This window comes from Mirounga leonina, unplaced genomic scaffold (genome assembly GCF_011800145.1).
Source record: "Mirounga leonina isolate KUSES-001 unplaced genomic scaffold, KU_Mleo_1.0 Mir_173, whole genome shotgun sequence".
In the NCBI taxonomy this organism is placed as follows: Eukaryota; Metazoa; Chordata; class Mammalia; order Carnivora; family Phocidae; genus Mirounga; species Mirounga leonina.
Window position 1 is genome coordinate 33,130,758 of NW_023270447.1, and position 20,629 is coordinate 33,151,386.

General features: G+C 38.5%; 1 protein-coding gene and 1 pseudogene across 1 annotated transcript in view; one reads left to right on the forward strand and one right to left on the reverse strand.

Annotated features, from left to right (window-relative positions):
- The first annotated feature begins 675 nt into the window (after window positions 1-675).
- Window positions 676-20,629, forward strand: part of ERICH3 (glutamate rich 3) — a 68,603-nt gene continuing 48,649 nt past the window's right edge. The window contains 5 exon segments of the mRNA XM_035018260.1: window positions 676-1,566; window positions 2,090-2,161; window positions 3,797-3,925; window positions 8,623-8,781; window positions 13,106-13,324. Of these exon segments, the coding sequence (XP_034874151.1) occupies window positions 1,564-1,566; window positions 2,090-2,161; window positions 3,797-3,925; window positions 8,623-8,781; window positions 13,106-13,324 (582 nt within the window). The 5' untranslated portion in view covers window positions 676-1,563.
- On the reverse strand, window positions 14,747-15,169 carry LOC118019266 (annotated as a pseudogene).

Genomic DNA, 20,629 nt, shown 5'->3' on the forward strand with positions numbered 1-20,629 from the left:
TCAGAGGAGGGTGAACCGAGGTCTTGCTATTTGAACTGGACCTCAAAGGCTAAATGAGGCGTCACATGAAAGCGTGAGAAAGGCATCGGAGAGAGTGAGGATAGCAGGCGCGAGGTTAGAGAAGAAAGGACATCGTGGATGGGCAGGAAAGCTCACTGAGGCCAGACCACACAGTGGGTTGGTTGAAAGAGCAGCAGAAAGTGACACTGTCCAGTAAGCTGGGGCCGGGTTTGTGGAGGGCCTTCAAACCCCAGCGAGGTTTGGAGCGTAGGTGATGAGGCGATGAGATGTTTTTTTCAGCAGGGGCGTGAAATAAATGAGCAGAGCCGTGTTAGAAAGATGATGTTGCTAAAAATGTGGGAGATGGATTAATGAGCTGGAAAAGATTGGAGGTGGGAGGTCAATTAGGAAGCTGTTGCCGAAAGGTGAGGGCTAACAGCGGTCGTGGAGACGCTGGGGGGAGGCCGCTGTCCCAGATGAGATGAGATGTGAACCGGGAGGGAGATTGACGCTGCCTGAATGAGGAGGGCTGGGGAGAAGGAGCCAGAGCACCTCTGGGGGCGCTAGCGCGGCAGGTGGCGCGCGCGCTTGCTGGAGCTCAGGGACTGCGGGCGGGGGAGGGGGGGTGCTAGGAGCTCAGGGACTGCGGGCGGGGGAGGGGGGGTGCTAGGAGCTCAGGGACTGCAGCGGGGTGAGGAAGAGCCCTCGCGCGGTGGAAAACCAGGCCCCCGAGAGGTGTCCTGGAAGCCGGCAGGCTCTCACAAGTGCCCAATGGTGAAACCGAGAAGTGCTGGGGAAAAGAAGGAATTCGGTTTGACCCAGGGACAAAGACGTTGGTGGCCTTAGTGAAGACGAGGGGCCGTGCGAGAGAGGGCTGCAGATTTGGAAATAAATGGAAAATGGCTGGTAGTGAGTGTAATGAGGTTTGGTGATCGGTGGGTGAGAGAAGGAAGAGGGAGAGAAGAAAGGGAAGTGTCTGAAGAGGGCTGACGATGCTCGCTAGGGAAAGATCGAGTCCGCAGGATCCCACAGGCTGCACGAGGGGATCAAGAACACAGAAAAAACACTTTTCAAATGCCCTCAAATGTGTCTGAATGATTTCAGATAGAATCGTAAGCAGCTTACTTTTACATGAATAAACCTCATGTAAATTTAAGTTATCTAATTAAAATATTACAGAAAATTAGGAAAACACAAGAAAATACAAAAAGGAAAATAACCGCATAGAATCCTTCCTCCCAGAGAGGACCGCTGTCGACATACTCACATTTCCTTTTAGTCTCTATTCATATTTATGCATTAATAAAAACATGCTGTGTTGTGAAAGGGACAGGGTCTTGTGAAAAATAAGTAAACAGATAAAGAGCAAACAAACAGGAAGTTAGTGTCCAGTAGACTGAGCTTCAGATGACAGTTCCACCACTGACTAGATGTGTGACCTGGGGCAAATTCGTGGTCCTCTGCCTCAGTTTCTGCACTGTTAGAATGAGACTGCTTAGCAATTAGTATTGTTCAAGAAGAGATGACGGACATGATGCCCCTTCCTGGCACAGGAGCAGCCACATGGTATGAGCTTGATCAATTAAACTGTATTTCTGTGCAATTCTGTATTTTACATTTTTCCTGCATGACATGCATTTTTCATTTTTTTAAACAAAATCTTTATGAATCTTATTTTAATGATTATATTCTATTCCATTATATGGATGTGCCCCAAAGTTAACCATTCTCTATAAGGTTTATATTGCTTCTGAATTTTTGCCTTGAAGAAAAAATTCCTTTCAGATAGCATCTTTGTGTATAACACAGATGTTTTCTTTTAATTCCGATTTCCTGCTAGGTTAGGAAGTGAAATTTATCAATTAAAGGGTAGGGACACTTTTCACTGCTTTATGTTAAGAATTGGCTTTCCAAAGAGTTGTACCAATTCATATTCCCACTTGCACACTTATTCAGGTGATTCTTCTCCATCTCAGTGACAAGGGGGGAGTAAGTGGGCATACAGTTAGCTGGTGGGATTATTTTCCTCTAAAAAAATCTTTGCTATAATTGACATGATCCTCTCCTCCCTTCTTTCCCGTATGCTTAGCGGTATCATCAACTTGAAATAAAAAAAAAACTGGAGACGTTAGCTAGGAAGGAGCGAATTCAGAGATTTAAGGTAAGGAGCTACATAATTCTCTTTACTTCATAATATTATTTTATGATTTTAAAAGTCAATGGCACTATTATTGAAGCTTTTTGAGGTACTTTACTCTTGAGTAACTCATAGTTGAAGTCAGGTGATGGTTTCACCAAGACTGTATCTTGGCCACCGTTATTTCAGAAGATCATGGCAAAATAGGAGATTCTCCCACACTTTTATAAGGTACAAAGCTTTCAAAGGAAACGTGGAAAACACTCTTTTCAAGTTTGAAATTTTGCTTTTGTCTTTTCTTGATTGATATGTGACAGAGGCCCAAGGATTTTTGTTTTGTGTCTTAAAAAGCTGAAAATAGATGGTGATGTTGCCAATGTGATGGGAAATGGCATTCTAAGAATTACCCAATGGCACATTTCCATGCAAATGTGACCCTTGAAAATAGATGGTAGGAAAGATCTACCTTGGCAAACAAAAGCATAAGATTTAGACATTCTGTACAAGGCATTTAAAAATTCCTTATTTGTTTTTATTTTTATTTTTATATTTGATATCCCTTCTTTGAAGTGAACTTATGAAACATATAAATTTGAATCAGGAGATGAGAGACTCAATTAAGTATGTCTGAAAGATTTCAGTTTAGGTTGGCAGTTTTATTCAGTTTCTCGAGCCATTCAAATGTGCAGGTGATTCTTCATTTTCTGTGTCATGGGGCCCAAGACACATTTCACAAACTGAGGAATATTTGTAAATCTTCTGGAGAATAAGTTGCCACATAAGGCGGTGATTTTTCCCTCTTGCCTGATAGACTCAAATCTGTCTATTTCATCATGGTCAAAAGATAATCTTGTTACAAAAGTGTTGTTAAATAACAGCAGATAGGTCAGTTTTTCAAGATCAGAAATGTTGGTGTGTAGAGATTTGTGGCTAATTCAACTTTGCCAATATTGTCCTACATCAAGGACTGAGTTATAGATTCTATAAGTTAGTGCTGAAATGTTGATGGAGAAAAATGGTCCCTGGAAATAGCAACGAACATTGCCTAAAGCCGTGTGGGATTTGTTTTCACCCAGATTGCCAGATAGGCTGACTAAGCACGTGAACATGTTACAACATTGGCAGAAATTCCTGATGGACACTCCAGTTCCTCCCTATATGATTTTCATTCATAACAACTTTCACTTTATAACTGCATTTGGTTAAAAGACCTATGATTTAGGTTCCTTTTATATAATATGCAACCCTTTTGCTTGGGGCATGATTTCATTATTTTTTTAAGGTAGAAAAGTAATAGTTTCTGGTAGTCTTTACTGATCAGAACTGTGTGGAATATTGTACTTCTTATAGTGATCTGCTTAAGCAGATTCATAAATATTATTGCTAAAACTCAGGATACACTGTTTCTGTAGCTATTTCTTTGAGTACAGCTATTTCTTCCAACATAGCAGACTGAAATTCCTGCCTCTCATTACCACACCCAATGCCCCACTACAGCTGTGGAAACGTTTTCTGACTGTCATGATAGGCCTCAGAAGGAACACTTTTGAAAGCAATGAGAAAGGACTTCTTTAGTAATATAGTATCTCTTAACCTGTCAGGCAATAACCTAACCTCAATTGCTAATTATGCATCAATTTGTTCACTTTCTTATTCTAGGGAGAACCCACAAGATGGTCTATAGAAAATAACATGCCAATCCTGTCTCCCCACCCCCCAGTTGGCCCAAAGACTAACCGTGGCCATAGTGTCCTGATTGATGAAGGACATTCCAGTCCAGTAACACTGGTGAGTCATATTAAACACTCTGTCATGTACCATTCTGACTAAATATTATATAATTTCTGGTTACTCTCAGAAGGAATTCTCTCTGAGTGCTTCTCTGTATAATCCTGTGAATCCTACTGAATGCCAATGTGGTCTTGTATTTGTTCAACTGTCTTTACTGAACGTCCCACTTTCAGTCAGTATCGCCCCTGTCAAATCCATTTTGCTTGTTACTGCTAGAGTAGTTTCTTTAAAGTGCAGATTACTTGTTACTTACATACCCAAATGCCTTCACTGGCTCTGTGACATTTTTAGAAAAACCTAGACTCTCTCACCTAACATTTAAGACCCTAAGCCATCTGACCTCAATTTAGCCAACCCAATATTTTCCCTCATGATTACCCTTTAGCACTCTACAATGCAGCAAGATTGAACCACTAGTCATTCCACTAATGTCCTATGTTTTCTGACCTCTAGATTTTGTCCTTGCTGTTCCCTCCACTCTCACCTTATCTGTCAAACTTATTTATGCACACAAACTCAATCATACTGTATAGCATGTTGGGCCAGATACTTATATTTGTGTTTCTTTTATCAAAAGCACGGGCACATACTCTAACATAAACATAGTTAAATGTGCAGAGATTCTATTTAAAGAAATTGCACAAACTGACATTTCATTCCAGTTCGATCCATTTATAATATAGAGATGGGATTAATCTGAAGGAAGGTGAGGTAGCTTGAAACAATATAGGTACAGGAAAAGATTTGCAGAATATTTGTGGGAGGTTGATGGTTTAAGTTGTAAATGAATTGCTTGATCACATCTTTATTCTTGCTTTGTGTGGCCTAATATATTTCCTTGTTAGCATGAACATTTTTTTTTGATTGCACAATATTTATAGAGAAATTGCAAAGCTTTAACAGATTGTTGAAGTAGGTTCATCTCGTATAGTGTTAAGCTTTGACATTTTTCAAAGGTAAATATGTTTTGACATTTCCCGATGAACAGCTCAAGTTATGAAAAGCGACCATTTTCCCTTTGTTGTTACCATATTTCCCAGCTTCATTTAAATGTGTACGTACACAAACAATTCTTTTTTTGGATGGCAAATTCACTAGGCTCTCAAAAGCTTAACCTGGTTGAAACAAAAGAAACAATCAAGTGCTGTTTTCTATCTTCTTCCCACCTGTTTCAAAGAGGAGAAACCCTTGAAAGGCTTCCTTTTCACTTTTCCAGCTGAACACCCTCAATAAGTAGTTTATGATACAGCCAGGAGATCTTAATGTGGCAAAGTAATGTGAGAAAGTAATTTAAAAATCACAGGAAACACTGATACCAGCGCCTCAGAAACCGTTCTATCTGGTAAGCCTCAGTTCTCCACTTGGTCACCCCCTATGGTGCTTCCGGACTGTAAGGGATACCTATTGTGACCTTGGAAGTGTAGTTCCCATTTTACAGAAATGCAAATCTTCCTTTTCGTTCTCCCGACCTGGATCCATATCCTCTAAATTTGACTCCTGACCTCCAAGTGCCATGGAGATGGGAGATAGTAATCCTCTTGGGATATTGCCATCAATTTTTCTTTGAACTTTCTTGAAGAAAAAAAGAAAGCATCCAGTGAACAGTTATTGCACTTGGTCACTAATTGAACCTAAACCTTCAGAGTAACGTACAGGCTTTTAGCTGCATCATTCCCATTAGAATTGTGGAAAGCCATTCAACTCATTCTGCACAAGCTTGGAAAAGTCACCCCCAGAGATCGTCTAGTAAGCATTAGAAATGCTCAGCTAAGCTGGGTAATCACCAGGTAGTCAATTTCAATTCACATTCCGGTACAGTTTTGAAAATGTTAAGCTAGAGTGTCATATTTATTCCAAGAAAATATATTACAAACAGTTTAAAATATAGCAAATTTAAGGTGGCTTCTGATGTGAACTACAACAGTTCGTAGCTCACAGCTGTTAGTTGAATGATGCAAATTTGTTTTTAGATATAAATGTAATCAGTTAAACATTTGACTGCCATATTCATCTAACTGAATGATATCTGTATGCAAATGTGGAAAATAAAATTTAGAGCACAGAAGCCAATAGATCATGTTCTAGTTTATAGTAACCTGCTTTCTTGAATTCCTACGTTAGATTTTCAATGTGTTTGTGTTCAGTGGAATTACTTGACAGGAGAAAGTCTTAGGCGTATTTGTTTTACAGAGTTCAAAAGAATTCTTTTGGGTGAACTGATTCCCTTGTTCAGAAACCTTTAGTTTGATTTATCTTTGTGGGTTTAAAGACATTTTGCCTTTTGGCTCATGTAGTCTCATGTCCTGTTTCTTTAAATCAGATGTTGCCTTAGTCAATCCACTTGGCTTTCTGTATTGGTCATGAAATAAATAGGTTTTTGTGCAGAGACCCAAAATAACAATGACTTAAACATAAGGATGCCCTCCCCACCCCAACACACTTTTGTGAATCTCAGCTGGTGTGCTCATCTCTACTCTATCAAGTCTTCAAAAGCTCCGACTCCTAATTTGTCATTAATCTGCCAAATTTAGTTTGTTGTCTTCATTTACATAAGCCAAGATTGCAGATCACCATGTGGATATTTCAGCTACAGGGAAGGGAGTAAAGGGAAAGTGACAGCACACTTCTTCTAAAGGTATGATCTGAAGGTTTCATATATCACTTCTGCTCACATCTTATTGACTGAAAGAAACTGAGGCATATATCTGTACAGAATTGCAAGAGATGCTGGGAAATATAGCCTTTATTTATGATAGCCATGTTCCCTGATAAAAATTCTATTACTAGTGAAGAAAGAAAAACAGATATTGGGGAATATTATTTTCGCTACCCTTCCCACGTCTGTCTAACAACTGGCTTTCTACCTATGGATTTTCAAATTTATCATTCTTCTTCTCTGCTCATCCATTTTCTTCTCTTGCTTATACATTTGGATAAAATGCTTCTGTGAAAACTTGAATTTTTCCTGGTCTCATTGGTTTTTTCCAAATAACATTTAGTTCTAAGTTCTATTAGGTCTTAGATATTCTGTTATTTTTGTTATTGTCTGTTTGGCAGTATCTGCGTAGTTTATTTGGCATTAACTGTCGTGTATTGCCTTTAGATGTTAAAAATTACTTTTCAATTTTCTCATACTGCCTATAGTTGGAATCCAATGAATGTTGACTTAACAAAATCAGACATTTGGCAACATATGACATGCTTGTCAAGATGGCACTCAGACCAGTTTTTGGTGGTAGGAGCTGCCCTATCATCGTTTTTTTATGGATTTACACAACACTTTTCCAGAGTTGAATATTTGTTGTTCACTGTGCTTGAGTCAGTGCATTAAGCCTTATTCATGAGTCATTTACATGCCAGACTTCAAACCCTCTTACCCAAATATATATGTATTATTCTTAACAGGTTTCCAACTTTTTCTTGTAATAGAACAACAGGGCCAAAAGCCTTGGTTTTTTGTTTTTGTTTTTGTTTTTTTTCTTTTTGAATAATTGCTGATCTTTATACTAAACTTACAGTGTTCTGTCAGTGCCACAAACAGCATTTCTAATGCTCCGTACTGGTAATTTTGGTATTCTCTGCAGTACATTCTTGATTAGAAAATGCACCAGTCAGGGTCTCAGCAGGAAACAGATGGCTCACACAAATAGGGTAATTAGGAAGAGTTTAATAAAGAAACTATTTACAAAGAAGCCGTCAGGGTTAAGGAAAACCAACTGGGGATTAAGCATGCTGGGGTCAGCACCTGGGAAGCAAAGCACCTAAGCCAGAGAGAGGGAGGGAAGGACTGGGTACCAGCACCAGCAGGCAGTCCTTACAAGCTAGGAGAGGACTGCCTGACAGGAGCTGTGGACTCGGGTAGAGGGACCCACCTGGCCCATTACAACCTTGGTGGGAAGGGTTCAGGAGAATTAAGACCCTTGCCTCTTGTCTTCTGATCTCCTGCCAGTGCCTTTCGTTGGCCAAGTCCAACTGGAATCCGGAGATAGTAGGTATAGTCCATAAAGAAATGACTCTCAGATGGCAGAGCAGGGCAGAGAAGGCAGAGAAGAGGAGCAAATGGAAAATATCCAGTCTGGAAAACATCTTCATTTTCATACAGGGTTTTCTAATTGCCAGTTACTGTTTTTCATTTTTACTTTCCTGGTATTTCAAGGGAGAAGTTGAATGAATGGTAATATATTATAGTTAAGCATCGCCTTTCCTCTTTTTGAATCGTATCGTCTGCTTTTACTTCACCATTCTGGAGATGTAAAGGACTTACAGTAGTTTATGTTGAAAACATTTAAACGGAAACGAGTCCATTCCAATCATACTCCTTTAGATCTCTAAAATAGGAACATTATTCAAGGTAACATTTGATTGCGCAAAGCCATTTTATGCACTGAATAAATTAGGCATTGTCAGCAAGTTTACAAAATGAATAAAATACAGGACCCTAACAGAGAACATCTCCTTTGTCTAGAATACTCTATAATTGTGGCATTTAGTTATGTAGAGGACTTCCACGCCATATGTTTTAACAAATACTTTGGGTCATAAGGCTATGTATAATGGAAGGATATAATTAAAGTTTAATCTGTTCAGTAAAAAGGCACCATTAATTACTCTAAGCAATTTGTTGGGTTATTAATTGGTTCTGGAAACATGTCAAGATACTAATTTAAATGGAATTTTTTTCCTTAATTGTCTAGACAGCCCCTCGGCCATACACTGCCCCAGGAAATATGCAGCCTCCAATTCGATTAAAGCCTCTTCCCAGTAATCCTGCAGTAGGAACTGTTCCAAAGATAACTTCGGGGTCCAGATCGAAAACCTCATTGCTGGAAAATGAAGCTCCATTTCCCATTGGGGTAAATGTTACTTCTTCAAGAAATCTCTTTTTATTCTTCATTAGAGTATTAGATTATCACAGGTTTTAAGATGGAAAATTCAATTAATCTACTCAGTGAAATTTATATTGTGCACTTATTAAGCATTTACGGTGTACTTCTGTGAAATTTATATTGTGCATTTATTAAGCATTTACTATGTACTTCTGTTTAATTATATCTTTAACTGGAAGGCCTATAATTTCTGTGCTATTAAGCAAAATGAGTAAGGAATAGATTTGTAATAATATAAGTTATCTTTCATTAATCTGACCGATTGTATGAGAAACAAAGAGAAACTTCTTGTAGCCAGATATGACTTCTATCAGAATAGACCCAGTGTTGACTGATTCTAAATTTTAAATGCATGAAACCTAGAAAGTGAAACTTTCCAAGAATAGGCTTGCATTTGCATGCCGACTTACTTTACCATCAGTGTATGAAATTGCTTCAAGTTTGACTCTGGAGAAGGTTGGATATAGAAGAAAAAGAATGTCCCTCTTTAAAAAATGGTGAATTAATCCACATAGGAGCTTGACTTTGCTTCCTTTTCAAGGTTATGTCTCTGGTAATTTTATTTTAACAGAGTACTGGAGGGAAACATGGTAAACGTAAAATTACAAGTTACTCAAACAAGGATGAATAATTAAGACATTCAGTAATTAGGGAGGGTATCGATTGTATTTCTAATATGAAGAAGAAACATTTGCCAGCTTAAGAAAGAGCCTGTGTCATGAGAACAATTGTCACTGTGTTCAAATGGATGAATTTCGTTCCATTTCTTATTAGAAAAATAAGACATATGAAATTAAGATTTTTCTTTTTTTTGAAATTAAGATATTTCTGTCTAGAACTGACAGATAACCTTGATACTAAGAAATTAATCCAGATAAACAAATGGTTGTGTTTCATAATAAAAGTATAATATAACTCTAAAAATAATAACTAATATTGTATCCATTTAATATGCTTTTCAGCTTATGAAGCACTTTCCACAAACCTTATTTTAGTTAATTTAATAGTACTTTCCTAGAAACAGGAAAAATTAAACCAAGAGTGGTAGAGCTTTGTCTAGGGAATAGTACTTAAGTCTAGGCAGAAGCTTGTGGGGTCATAAGTCAATTAGGCTGACACTTTAGGATCTGGTGTCCACATTGAAAGCCTAGAGATTTCCTGTTTCAGCTAGTGTCTAGGAACAGACAGGTCCTGAGAGATTGTCTCAAGTTAACAAGAATAACACAGAACAAGCTCATTTGTCTCCTTATAGTAAACCAAAATCAGCAGCCAAATCATAATCAGGGGCCATTAATTCACCAGATATCAAATAATCAAAGCTGTAGAAGCAGTTCATTATCCCCCTATAGACAGACCTCCATGAGAAGCCAGATCACAATGAGAAGGTTGCCTAGTGAGCATAGAATCAGAATGGGGGTATATAGGGGAATGGAATCAGGTTAAAATGGCTTGATGTACCTATATCATCTTAGGAATGGGCTTGCCAAAGGTACCAGAAAACTCAAAGGTCTTTGGCTAAATCCCTGTATCTTCCAGGGGTAACTTTGCCATTAGGATTGGAAATATTTAAAGCCCAATGGGTGGGATTTTCTCTCCCCTAGATAGTGCTTGGATGGGTACGTTCCACATTTGCCAAGGTGATTTTATTATTTTATCTAAGCTCCTATACTTTGATAGATACTTTTTCCTATTAGGTATGTAAATACTACTAATTAAGTAATATTCAAGTTCTGCTGGCTAGGGAGGGATTTTTTTTTCCCCCTTTAGCTGATTTTCCCATTCTGCTCTGAGCCATTGGGTGGATTTATTAGTTAAATCTGCATAGGGCCTTTTATTTTCCTATTCTCAAGTTTTGGGGTATGAGTGATTGAGGGATAAGCACTTAATAGTAGCTTACTTAGGCTGACAAGATTTAGATCAATTCCATGTTGATTTAAACTAGCTAAACTTACACTTTTCATTCAGTAAATATTTATTGGGCACTTACTATGGACTAGGTTCTGCTTTAGGCATTAGTGATAACATCAATTATCAAGGCAGACAAAAGTCTCTAATTTATTGGAGCTTATACTGTAATGTACATAGGCAAACTGTACTGCCAGAAGACATGTAATTTTTCCATGGCATTGATGACGAAGATGATTTAATATAAAATCAGACAAAAAATTTCTAAAGAATAGTAGCCTTCATGATTGCTGAGTATGTAGTGACTACCCACTAAATTCCTACTGCTTTCTTAAAAAGTAAAAGTTATACATGTGGGAATTGTTGGAAGGGACAACAGACATAAGCAAGTTTCTAAGTATCAGGAGTGAAAGTCTTCAGTTTAGGCAAAAGCAATTTGGTCAAAAACAGGGTGGTTAAGATGCGACTGAGTAAAAATTGTGACTTAATTAAAAATGATTATCCTTACAATGAGAGTTTCTCATACACTATTGATAAGTATAGAAATTACCATATCTGTTTGTGAAGGCAATGTGCGAATATCTCTCAATATTTTAAATGAACATGCTCAAGCATTTTTATATATAGGAATTTATTTTAGGAATATACACATATGTGAAAAGAAAGAGATTCAAGGGTACTCAGTAATATAATATTCATAATAGTGAACAATTTAAGACACCTAACAATTTAATAGGATGTTGTTTAAAAACATAGTTTATGAAAGTATGTTTAAAAAAAAAAAAAAGGTAAACTTATTTTTACCAGCATGGAAAGATGTCTAAGACACTGTGGACTAAAAAAAGCAAGGTAAGGAATGGCATGTTAATTTTTTAAAAATTTATTAAACCATTTCCAAGTAAGGCATACAATTGACCGATAACTACTTAGAAATAATAATTTAAAAAATCTCCCAAGTCCCAAAGTTCTGGATTCATTGATTTTATTGTTCTTATTATTTTCACTTAGTTTATATTTGTTATTACAGTATCAATGCACACCATCACAGAAAAATTGGAAAATGTGAGAAAAGAAAAATGAGAACATAAATAGCACCTGTAATATCACCTATTTTAACAATTCTAAATTCATTGGTGAATATCTATTTAAATCCCTTTCTGTTCACATAAATGTTTGCAATCAAAATATGGCCTATACGTGCCTTTATTTATCCTGCTTTTACTTACTTAGCAGTGAGAAATGTTTGGAGAAAGACTCTCCTTTCTTAACAATAACTTTTCACTATATTTAAGCATCTCAAAGAATAAACTGGCTGAAAAAACCATACCAAATAAATTGGTAAAAGTGGGTAAATGGATAAAGTGATTAAAGATGCCTTAAAGTTTGGAAAACTACCTCAGATGCACAAAATGACCAATTTATGAAAATTCAAAGACTCAAATATATTTGAAAAATGTGATATGATTATTGATTACACCTTTGGTGCTTTTCTATTTTTGATTAATACAGAGATACAGTTTTTCAAATAATACAAAGATATGTAAGATGGAAAATGATATCTCCCAATAATCCAAATCCCCAAAGGCAACCCTTAGTTTAAAGTCTTCCAGTCATCCCTGATTTTATCAAAATCCACATACAAATTTATTTAAAAGAAATTGTGATCACATCTCATGGACCTTTTTATGTCAGGATGAATAGATTCATACTATTCTCTTTGAAGCCTGATGAGAATCTATTACAAAGACAAAAAAAAAATTTAGTTAAATATTCTCCTATTGATGGACTTGATGGCTCAACTGAATTTGGGGTGTGTGTGTATCCTTTTACACATTTACATCAACATATTGTGCAGTTATCTTGGTAGGATTTATTCCTACAAGTTGAATTTGTAGGAAAAAATAATCTTTGGGTCAGAATCTGCATTTGGTTCCGTGATATTATATTATCAAGGAATATTATAACCCCTGCATGGATGAAATCAATGTGGAAAAAGTACTAATACTCCATTGTTAAATGGGCTATCCAACCCTGCCTCAAAGTACAATACTTCCAACTCCTTGATTTTAAATTGTTTAATTGTACTGGGTCCCCATAGATTTAATGGGTTATTGAGGAAAAATCCCAAAGTACTATAAAAATGCCATCACTGTGTATTTGTCATAAAAGTATACTTCAATAAGGTTAGAAAGTCATGAAAATTTAACTTGCTATGGATACTACAAAATGCCATTTTTCAATTAAAAAAATGAAGTGTTTAAGTTCGCCTATTAATGTCAGTTGTATTTATGTGCAATGTAAATAATGCGGTCTTGTCTTTAATTTTGGGTTACGTTGGTGACTACTTCTGTTTTACTGGCTGTTATGTCGTGAAATGTGATTACAGGGCAAGAAGGCAGTGATGAAGTTCAAGAACTCCATGGACAATTCACAGGGAGTGAATCGCTATCAACTTCCAAACATTAACAATTACATGATGCCTATTCCTCCTGCACCTCCTCCCCCCAGTGGAAGAATCATAAGGGAAAATAGACTTGAGTCATGGAGAAGGAGAAGATTTCGTCCAACCACTGCTCCAGATGGCTTAGATCCTCTCTTTACCAGGGTGAATATGGAATCAAGTTTTCTTTTATTAATTTAGCATAGATTACATTGTGCTATTAAATTTCTAGATGTGAGAGGGCGCCTGGGTGGCTCAGTGCTTAAGCAACTGCTTTCGGCTCAGGTCATGATCCTGGAGTCCCGGGATCGAGTCCCGCATCGGGCTCCCTGCTCAGCTGGGGGTCTGCTTCTCCCTCTGACCCTCTTCCCTCTCGTGCTCGCTGTCTCTCATTCTCTCTCTCTCAAATAAATAAATAAAATCTTTAAAAATAAATAAATTTAATTTTTTTTAAAAAAATTTCTAGATGTGAGATACAAATGAATCTAGTGAAATCAAATGCAAAATGCCTTGTAAAAATAAATATAATAATTTCATAAATGTAATTGTAAGCTTGGATGTATCTGAAATCAAATACTTGAGTAGCTCCATTCAGTGACTAATTTAGCACAATTAATTTAAAAAGTCCACTAAATCTTGTGGTCAAATTTAGTTTGTACTTTGCCCATTTCTAAATTATTTATTTCCTTCAGTTTGCCCATTAAATCACATGTTGTCAGAAGTATTTTAACATTTAATTTGTGAAAATTCAGGAACTTAAATATACCCCCAAGCATAATATGCCATATAAAATATCTTATCAAAGCTTCCTTTTAATGATTTTTGGAAAATTACTGTATAATATTTAGAAAATATTTTCTTTCAATGTTCTTTGAAAATATTGTAGCTGGTTGTACTCATTTTCTCAAAATGCGAAGAAAATAGTCCTACGGCCAGTTAGACTTTATATAGATACAGGCTGGTATGAAGGCAGATCTCTTAGCTTTTACTGTGTAAATATACAACTAATAGTAATTAGGTATAACTTCTGTGGTTATTAGCGGATTGGAGGTCTGCATTTCACTGGTTGAGAATCAGTGCTGGCCGGCAGGCAGACTGCATGCTGGCTCTTGTAAACCCGCCTCACTCCGACCCGGCAGCTATCCTCATCAAGGGCCTCAAAACACTGGACCTGTCTTGCATGCACTTGCTCAAATTGTCTCCTTTCAATTCCATGTTCCCCAGTTTTCTTCCATGGTTACGGTTTTGGACAAAGCATTGTATCCGTGGTGTCTGAGGCCCACTTCCACCCTGTGTCCTCGATTGTATCTTTTTCCACTGCCCATCATTCTCTCTGATTTGGATTTTCCTCCTCCCTGTAAAATAAGTCGCTGTCTGTCAGCATCCCCAGGCTTTGCACAGAGTGACGGGATCCTCTCTTCACAGGCTGTAGCCTTGGAGTCGTCTACTCTTCTCTTACTGCGAAGTTCTCTGAGGTGTGGTGGACTGTAGCTTCATCTAACAAACCACCCCGGGCAACTCAGCTTACAATGACAAAGGTTTCTTTCTTTTTAACAGTTTTCATTTAAAATTGTATATAAGATTACTTTATTCCTGCATCTCCTCAATTGTCTCGTCCTTCTATTTGTCCTCTTTCCTTCGCTGCTCCGCGAGATTTGGCTTTCCGTTCAAGGATCTTTTTGTGGTCTTTGTCCAATTTCAGTCCAGTGATGACCACCTTGTGAGGCTGAATGACCACGTGGACGGTTGTGCCGTCCGCCTTCTCTCGCGGCATTCCTTCAGTGTAGATGGCCTGTTCTCCCTGTCAGCCTGGACAGCTGTGCCAGTTTGGTCCTCCCACAACCTGTACTTCACCCCCTTTTCAGATAGGCATGAATCCAACGCTGTACTTCTATCTCAGCTCTCTGGAAAGAGGGGAAGATGTGATCTTCCTACGATGTGGGAAGGTGCACTGAAATGCCGTTTACGGTTCTTGCTCTGGTCAGAAGTCACAAAGGGATTGAGCTTCATTTTGGCCACTGGCACTTCAGCGATGGCCGCACAAGGGAAGAGCAAGGCTTATTGCTTGGTCCCATTATCATCTTGTGTTGGTCTGCTGCAATTCAGGGACCCAGACTGGAGGGACAGACCCGGTCTGGGGCATGCTGCCCTCATGGACAACAGAACCACGGAATGTTTCTAAGATTCCACTCAGTGTGAAACATGTCACGTATACTTGAATTCCATTGCCAAAGCATGACGGCAATGCAGTAGGAAGTATCATCCTCTCACAGAGTGGGGCAGTGAATATTTGGAGCAATAATAAAATCTACCCCATCTGCTAACTTACTTCTGAACTATGCATGCTGGTGGTGTTCTCCCTCCACTAAGCCAGCAAACACGTGCTCTTGAAGGATGTGGCCTCTGCGTAGTGGAAACAGTGAGTTCCTCATCATATTCACATGCTGACAGCATTAGATTTTCGGATGTTAAAGTGTATTACTGAGATAAACTGTACCTAGTCATACTTTTTTTTAAAAAAAGATTTAAATATCTCCTAAACCATAAGAACATATTAAATCTATATGTGCAGGGCCCCTGGGTGGCTCAGTCGGGTAAGCGTCTGCCTTTGGTTCAGGTCATGATCTCAGGGTCCTGGGATCGAGCCCTGCATCGGGCTTCCTGCTCACAGGGAGCCTGCTTCTCCTTCTCCCTCTGCCGCTCCCCCTGCTCGTGCTCTTTCTCTCTCAAATAAATAAATAAAATCTTAAAAAAAATCTATATGTGCAAGTTAAGTAACAGTAATCAAGCAAACAGCCATGTACACATCATTATTTCTTAACAAAGTAGAGCCCTGCTGCATAGCTTGAGCCCGCATTTCCTGTCCCATCACATCTCTTACTTCTTCCCAGAGCAACCATCCTACTGACTTCTATGTTAACTGAGTCCTGTTTTTCTTTGAAGCTCTATCATTTATATACACAAAACTTCAGACATAAGCTCAAATCTAGCATTGTAATGAAAGAACAATATTTACAGGAATAATAAGCTGAAATGGAACCTCCGAGTCTGAGTCTGGTTCCTTGACAGTTTTAAGAGCCTTTTCTGGAGAAGTCGGAGAGGGAAAGTCATGAGTGTTTCCTAGGAAAATGGGGCTCACCAGGGTCAGGGCATCTATTCAGGTCCTAGTGTGGACCAGTGTGTGGCCACCGGATGCCCAGCAGGAATATGGTCAGGGGAATGGGCTTCTGTAGCTGGGCACAGAGGAGAGAAGTGACTTCTCCAGTCTGTGGTCATGACAAGGGAAGCACAGATAGGCACGGGAGCCAGCTTCCCCTGAACATTCTGCACCGAGGTTAGCAACATGGGTTGGTGTCAGCTGGCATCCTGGCTTCGACAGACCTTAGCATGTCTGTCTTTCTGAGTCACGAGGTTTCAGCTTGAGCTGGTCTTTTGTTTTGTTTCCATTTCCAAACTTCTATTCTCTCTATTTGGGGAATGATAGAACTACTACACTAATGCTCTAATATCCTTATCTTTTTCTCTCCTATTTTCTATTTCTTTGTCTTTTTGTTCTACTTGCTGGAGATTTCTTCAGTTTTATCTTCCACACATTCTGAGTTTTTTCTTCTGGTGCCTTTTTTAAATTCTAAGACCTTCCTTTGTATTCACTAAATGTTACTTTTCAAAAGCATCTTGCTCTGTAGGATTTTGACTCTTTGGTATTTGTGGAGACTTCTTTGTGGGCTAATATATGTTCAGTTTTTGTAAAGAAAATGAGTCTCTTACTGTTGGGAGTAGAGTTCTACAAATGCCCAATAGATAAGAAGTTAATTATGTCATTCCTGTTTTTATATGCTTAGCATTCTTGTTTATCTGCTTTCTCAGTTCCTGAGTTCTAGAGATAATTCATTCTCTGTAATCGTAGATCTGTCCATTTCTCCTTGTAATTATGTCAAATTCTACTTTGTAAATGTTGAGACTACCTGGTTGTATGCTCTCAGCTTTAGGATTACTCTATCTTACTGGTGAGGTGATTCTTTATGATTTAAAAAATGATCCTCTTAATCACATTACTTTTGGCCTTGAAATCTCCTTTGTCTCACAGTAATAATTTTCTTTATATTAGCAAAGAATATATATTCCTTTTACATTCAGCCTTTTAATATCTTTGAGTTTAAACTTTAGCCTTTAAATGTATTTATGTAGCATGTAACTTACACATTAAATTCACTCATTTTATGACTGCCATCCTCAAAACATCCTCCAAATACTCTTAGAAGGAAAATAAAAAGAGGAGGGAAAAGGCAAAGAGATATGGCTTGCTGGTGACCCACCACCTGTTCCTCTAGGAATGTGCAGAGCACAGTCCCTGCCTTCTGTGTTCTGTGTCTCTAGGAGATGATCCATGGAGCCAAATGACAAGGTGTGGTAGATCTTACAGCCCAGCAAGTTGCTACTATGCCCTGTTGCTTTGTTTCCTTTCACTGTAAGACCAGCAGAGCTTTTATACTGCTTTTACAGAATCCACGAGACTAGTTAGATTTTGCTCTGAGGTTTACCTCCACATCTCCAGATTTTCATGTCCTCATACTGTATTGCTGGTCACCTACTCTATACAGCAGCCTATTAAAATGGAAATGGCCCCGTAATAGTGTTTATAAATGTGAAAATACAGGCTTTCAAATAAGAGCCTACTTAATCATTATGGTTATTAATTTAAAAAAACAAAACAAAGTTGGTTTTTATTTTTTACGTGTTTTGTGTAATGGAGCTTCTCCAGGCATGAACTAGTCTGGGCTTTCTCTCTATCTGGTCCAGGCCCCATCCCCCCCTTCTTAGACCTCCCATGAGCCCTGTGCAATTACTGGTGCCTGATTGGTAGGTTATACTGCCCCTCAAATTTGACATGGTTAAGCCAGCTTCTCCATTCAGTTGCCTTGTATCTCATAAAGCACGACCTTTTCCCCAATAAAATCTCAAAATCTAGGCTCAAAACCTAGGCTTCCTTCTGTCTGCATCATACATCAGTTAATTGCTAAGTCTTCCAGAGATGTCCAATAGAAATGTAATGCAAGCCACATATGCAACTTTAATTTTCTAAGAACTACACTAAAAAATGTAAAAAGAAACATGTGAAAGTAATTTTATTAATATACTTTGTTTAATCAAGTATATTCAACATAATGTCATTTCAACATGTAATCAGTATGAGTTTTAATGAGTATCATACAATTTTTTTCATACTACGTCTTTGAAATTCAGTAAGCATTTTATATTTATGGCACATCTCATTCCGATGAGCCCCTTTCAAATGCCCCACAGCCAAATGGGGTAAGCGGTTGCTGTCTCAGACTGCAGAGCTCTAGCACCTGGACAAGGGCTCCTGTGTCTGATAATCCTTTTCCGTTCTCAGTGCTATAGCCCCAGGTCAGAGGTTTGCTACTTAACTCTTCACAGGGCTGTTGCAGTCATCTATGGACTTACGTTCTTCCTTTAAATCAAAAAATAGCTCGATGTAGCTTTTATTGATTATGACAAGCACTGGGCTAGGTGCTGAGGTTACCAAGATGAGTAAAGCCAAATCCTTGTTCTCAGGAGGATTGCAGTTTAGCCGGGGAGTCAGAAATATCTGCAATTAACCATGACACATTGTGATGAGTACAATCATAGTGGTATAAATAAAGCACGATGAGAAATCAGAGGAAGGAAATGCTAGCTTTGAGGAGATTGAAGAGTGCTTCGGAGAGAAGGTGGCATTTGAAATGGGCTTTGAAAGACAAGTAGGAAGTTAGCAGATAGAATCAGGGTGCAGAGGGTCAAAGGCAGGAAGCGGAAACAAGAGCAAGCAAAGTCCATCTCAGTATTGACAGATTCTATGTAATGAAATTAAATGAAGCTTGAGAAAATAGCTCCCAACATGCTCCTCCCCTGCTTAAGACCTTCACCAGCTTCTTTCCTAATGAAAGCAGGTATATTCTTCTGCCTGGTTCTTTTAAAATGTAGGTTTTATTATTATTCAGGTGTGTCGAGACCTATAGATCAAGAGATGATTACCATTGAAGACAGTTTGTCACTTATAATTCCCAGAAGGAGGGACATGCCATGTATATTAGGGTTCTATCCAGAATAATGTTTGACCACATCTGGGCATTGTGGCCCAGCTAAGTTGAGAGATAAAGTTATCCATCACATGTGTCACATGGGGCCACACAGGCAGCACCAGGATTGGCCAGGAGACTAGGGAAGTGGGAGGGAAACATGGGCAAGAGCTTTTGTTGTGGTTTCTGAGAGAAGCAACAGGAAAGACAGGGTAAGCAGGTTTAGGATTGAATAGTATGAATCATTTTGGCAGGTTTTGGGGTGTGGAGGCTGTCCCTTGTCTGCTGCTTGTTCCAGAGGTGCTTAGGGCAGGGGAACACTGGCCCAGAGTTTAAGAGCCAGATAGCAGAGGTAGCAGGAGGGTGGATGTGAGATCTCCATTGGTTAGTTTGTCCATGAAAAGCACTCTCTCGGGCAAATCATTTACCATCTCTAGGAAGTGGTTAGTCTTGGGAGGGGTAGTCTCCCCAGGGTCAGTAAGGCCCCAGATGTCAAAACGTCAGAATACAAAGACATGCTTAGACACTGGCATCCAAGTACTTTCAGATACTGAGTCCTTTCCAGCTTTCTGCTCCCATCCAAGCCAAACCCAACTACTCCCTGGACCCTCAGCTGGTTGGTTCACCACTTCCCCATCTCTGATCTGTGCTTTTTTCTATTATTACTTTTGGCAGGATATTCACTCACTTTTAAATCATCTATATACTTATTCTTATTCAATTGCTTTTGTTGGCTTTTAATATAATAAAATGCTTATATTCACTGTTAACAACAATGCTTCTACCTTCTATTTAGTGGACCTTCAGCACGTGCTGGGAGTTTTGCTCAGTGTTTTACATACATTCTTTCATTAATACACACAATAAACTCAGGAAAGAGATAAAATAATGTCTCCATATTAAAGATGAGGAAACTGAGGCAAGTAAGGTTAAATAAGCTGGCCAAGGTCACAGAACTAGTTAGTGACAGGCTAAGTATACACACTCAGTAGACCAACACTTAGAGCCTGCATTCATAATCCTCAAACCCAAATTATATGGAAATTATCTATGAGCCTGTTTCTCTCAAATCTTTGCAGATATTAATCACAGTCAGTCAGGTGTTTCCTCAATGCAGAGATGCTCTTTCTCTGTGAATTGCTTGTGAGCACCTGAGATAGAAGGATGCTATCAAACCCGCCTTTCCCAGCCTCCGTCAGAGGCTTTATGTTCTGTAGTGATTTCTGCACAACAGAATAGGGTCCCTTCTCTTCCTCTCTTCAAAAGGATCTTCTTACTTTTCTTATGCCCCTTACTCTGTTCTGCTTAGTATCAATACTCATCTACTTTTATTATTTGTTACTTCTACTCCTAGATTATGAAGCTTGTTGAGGGCAGGCATTTGATTTTA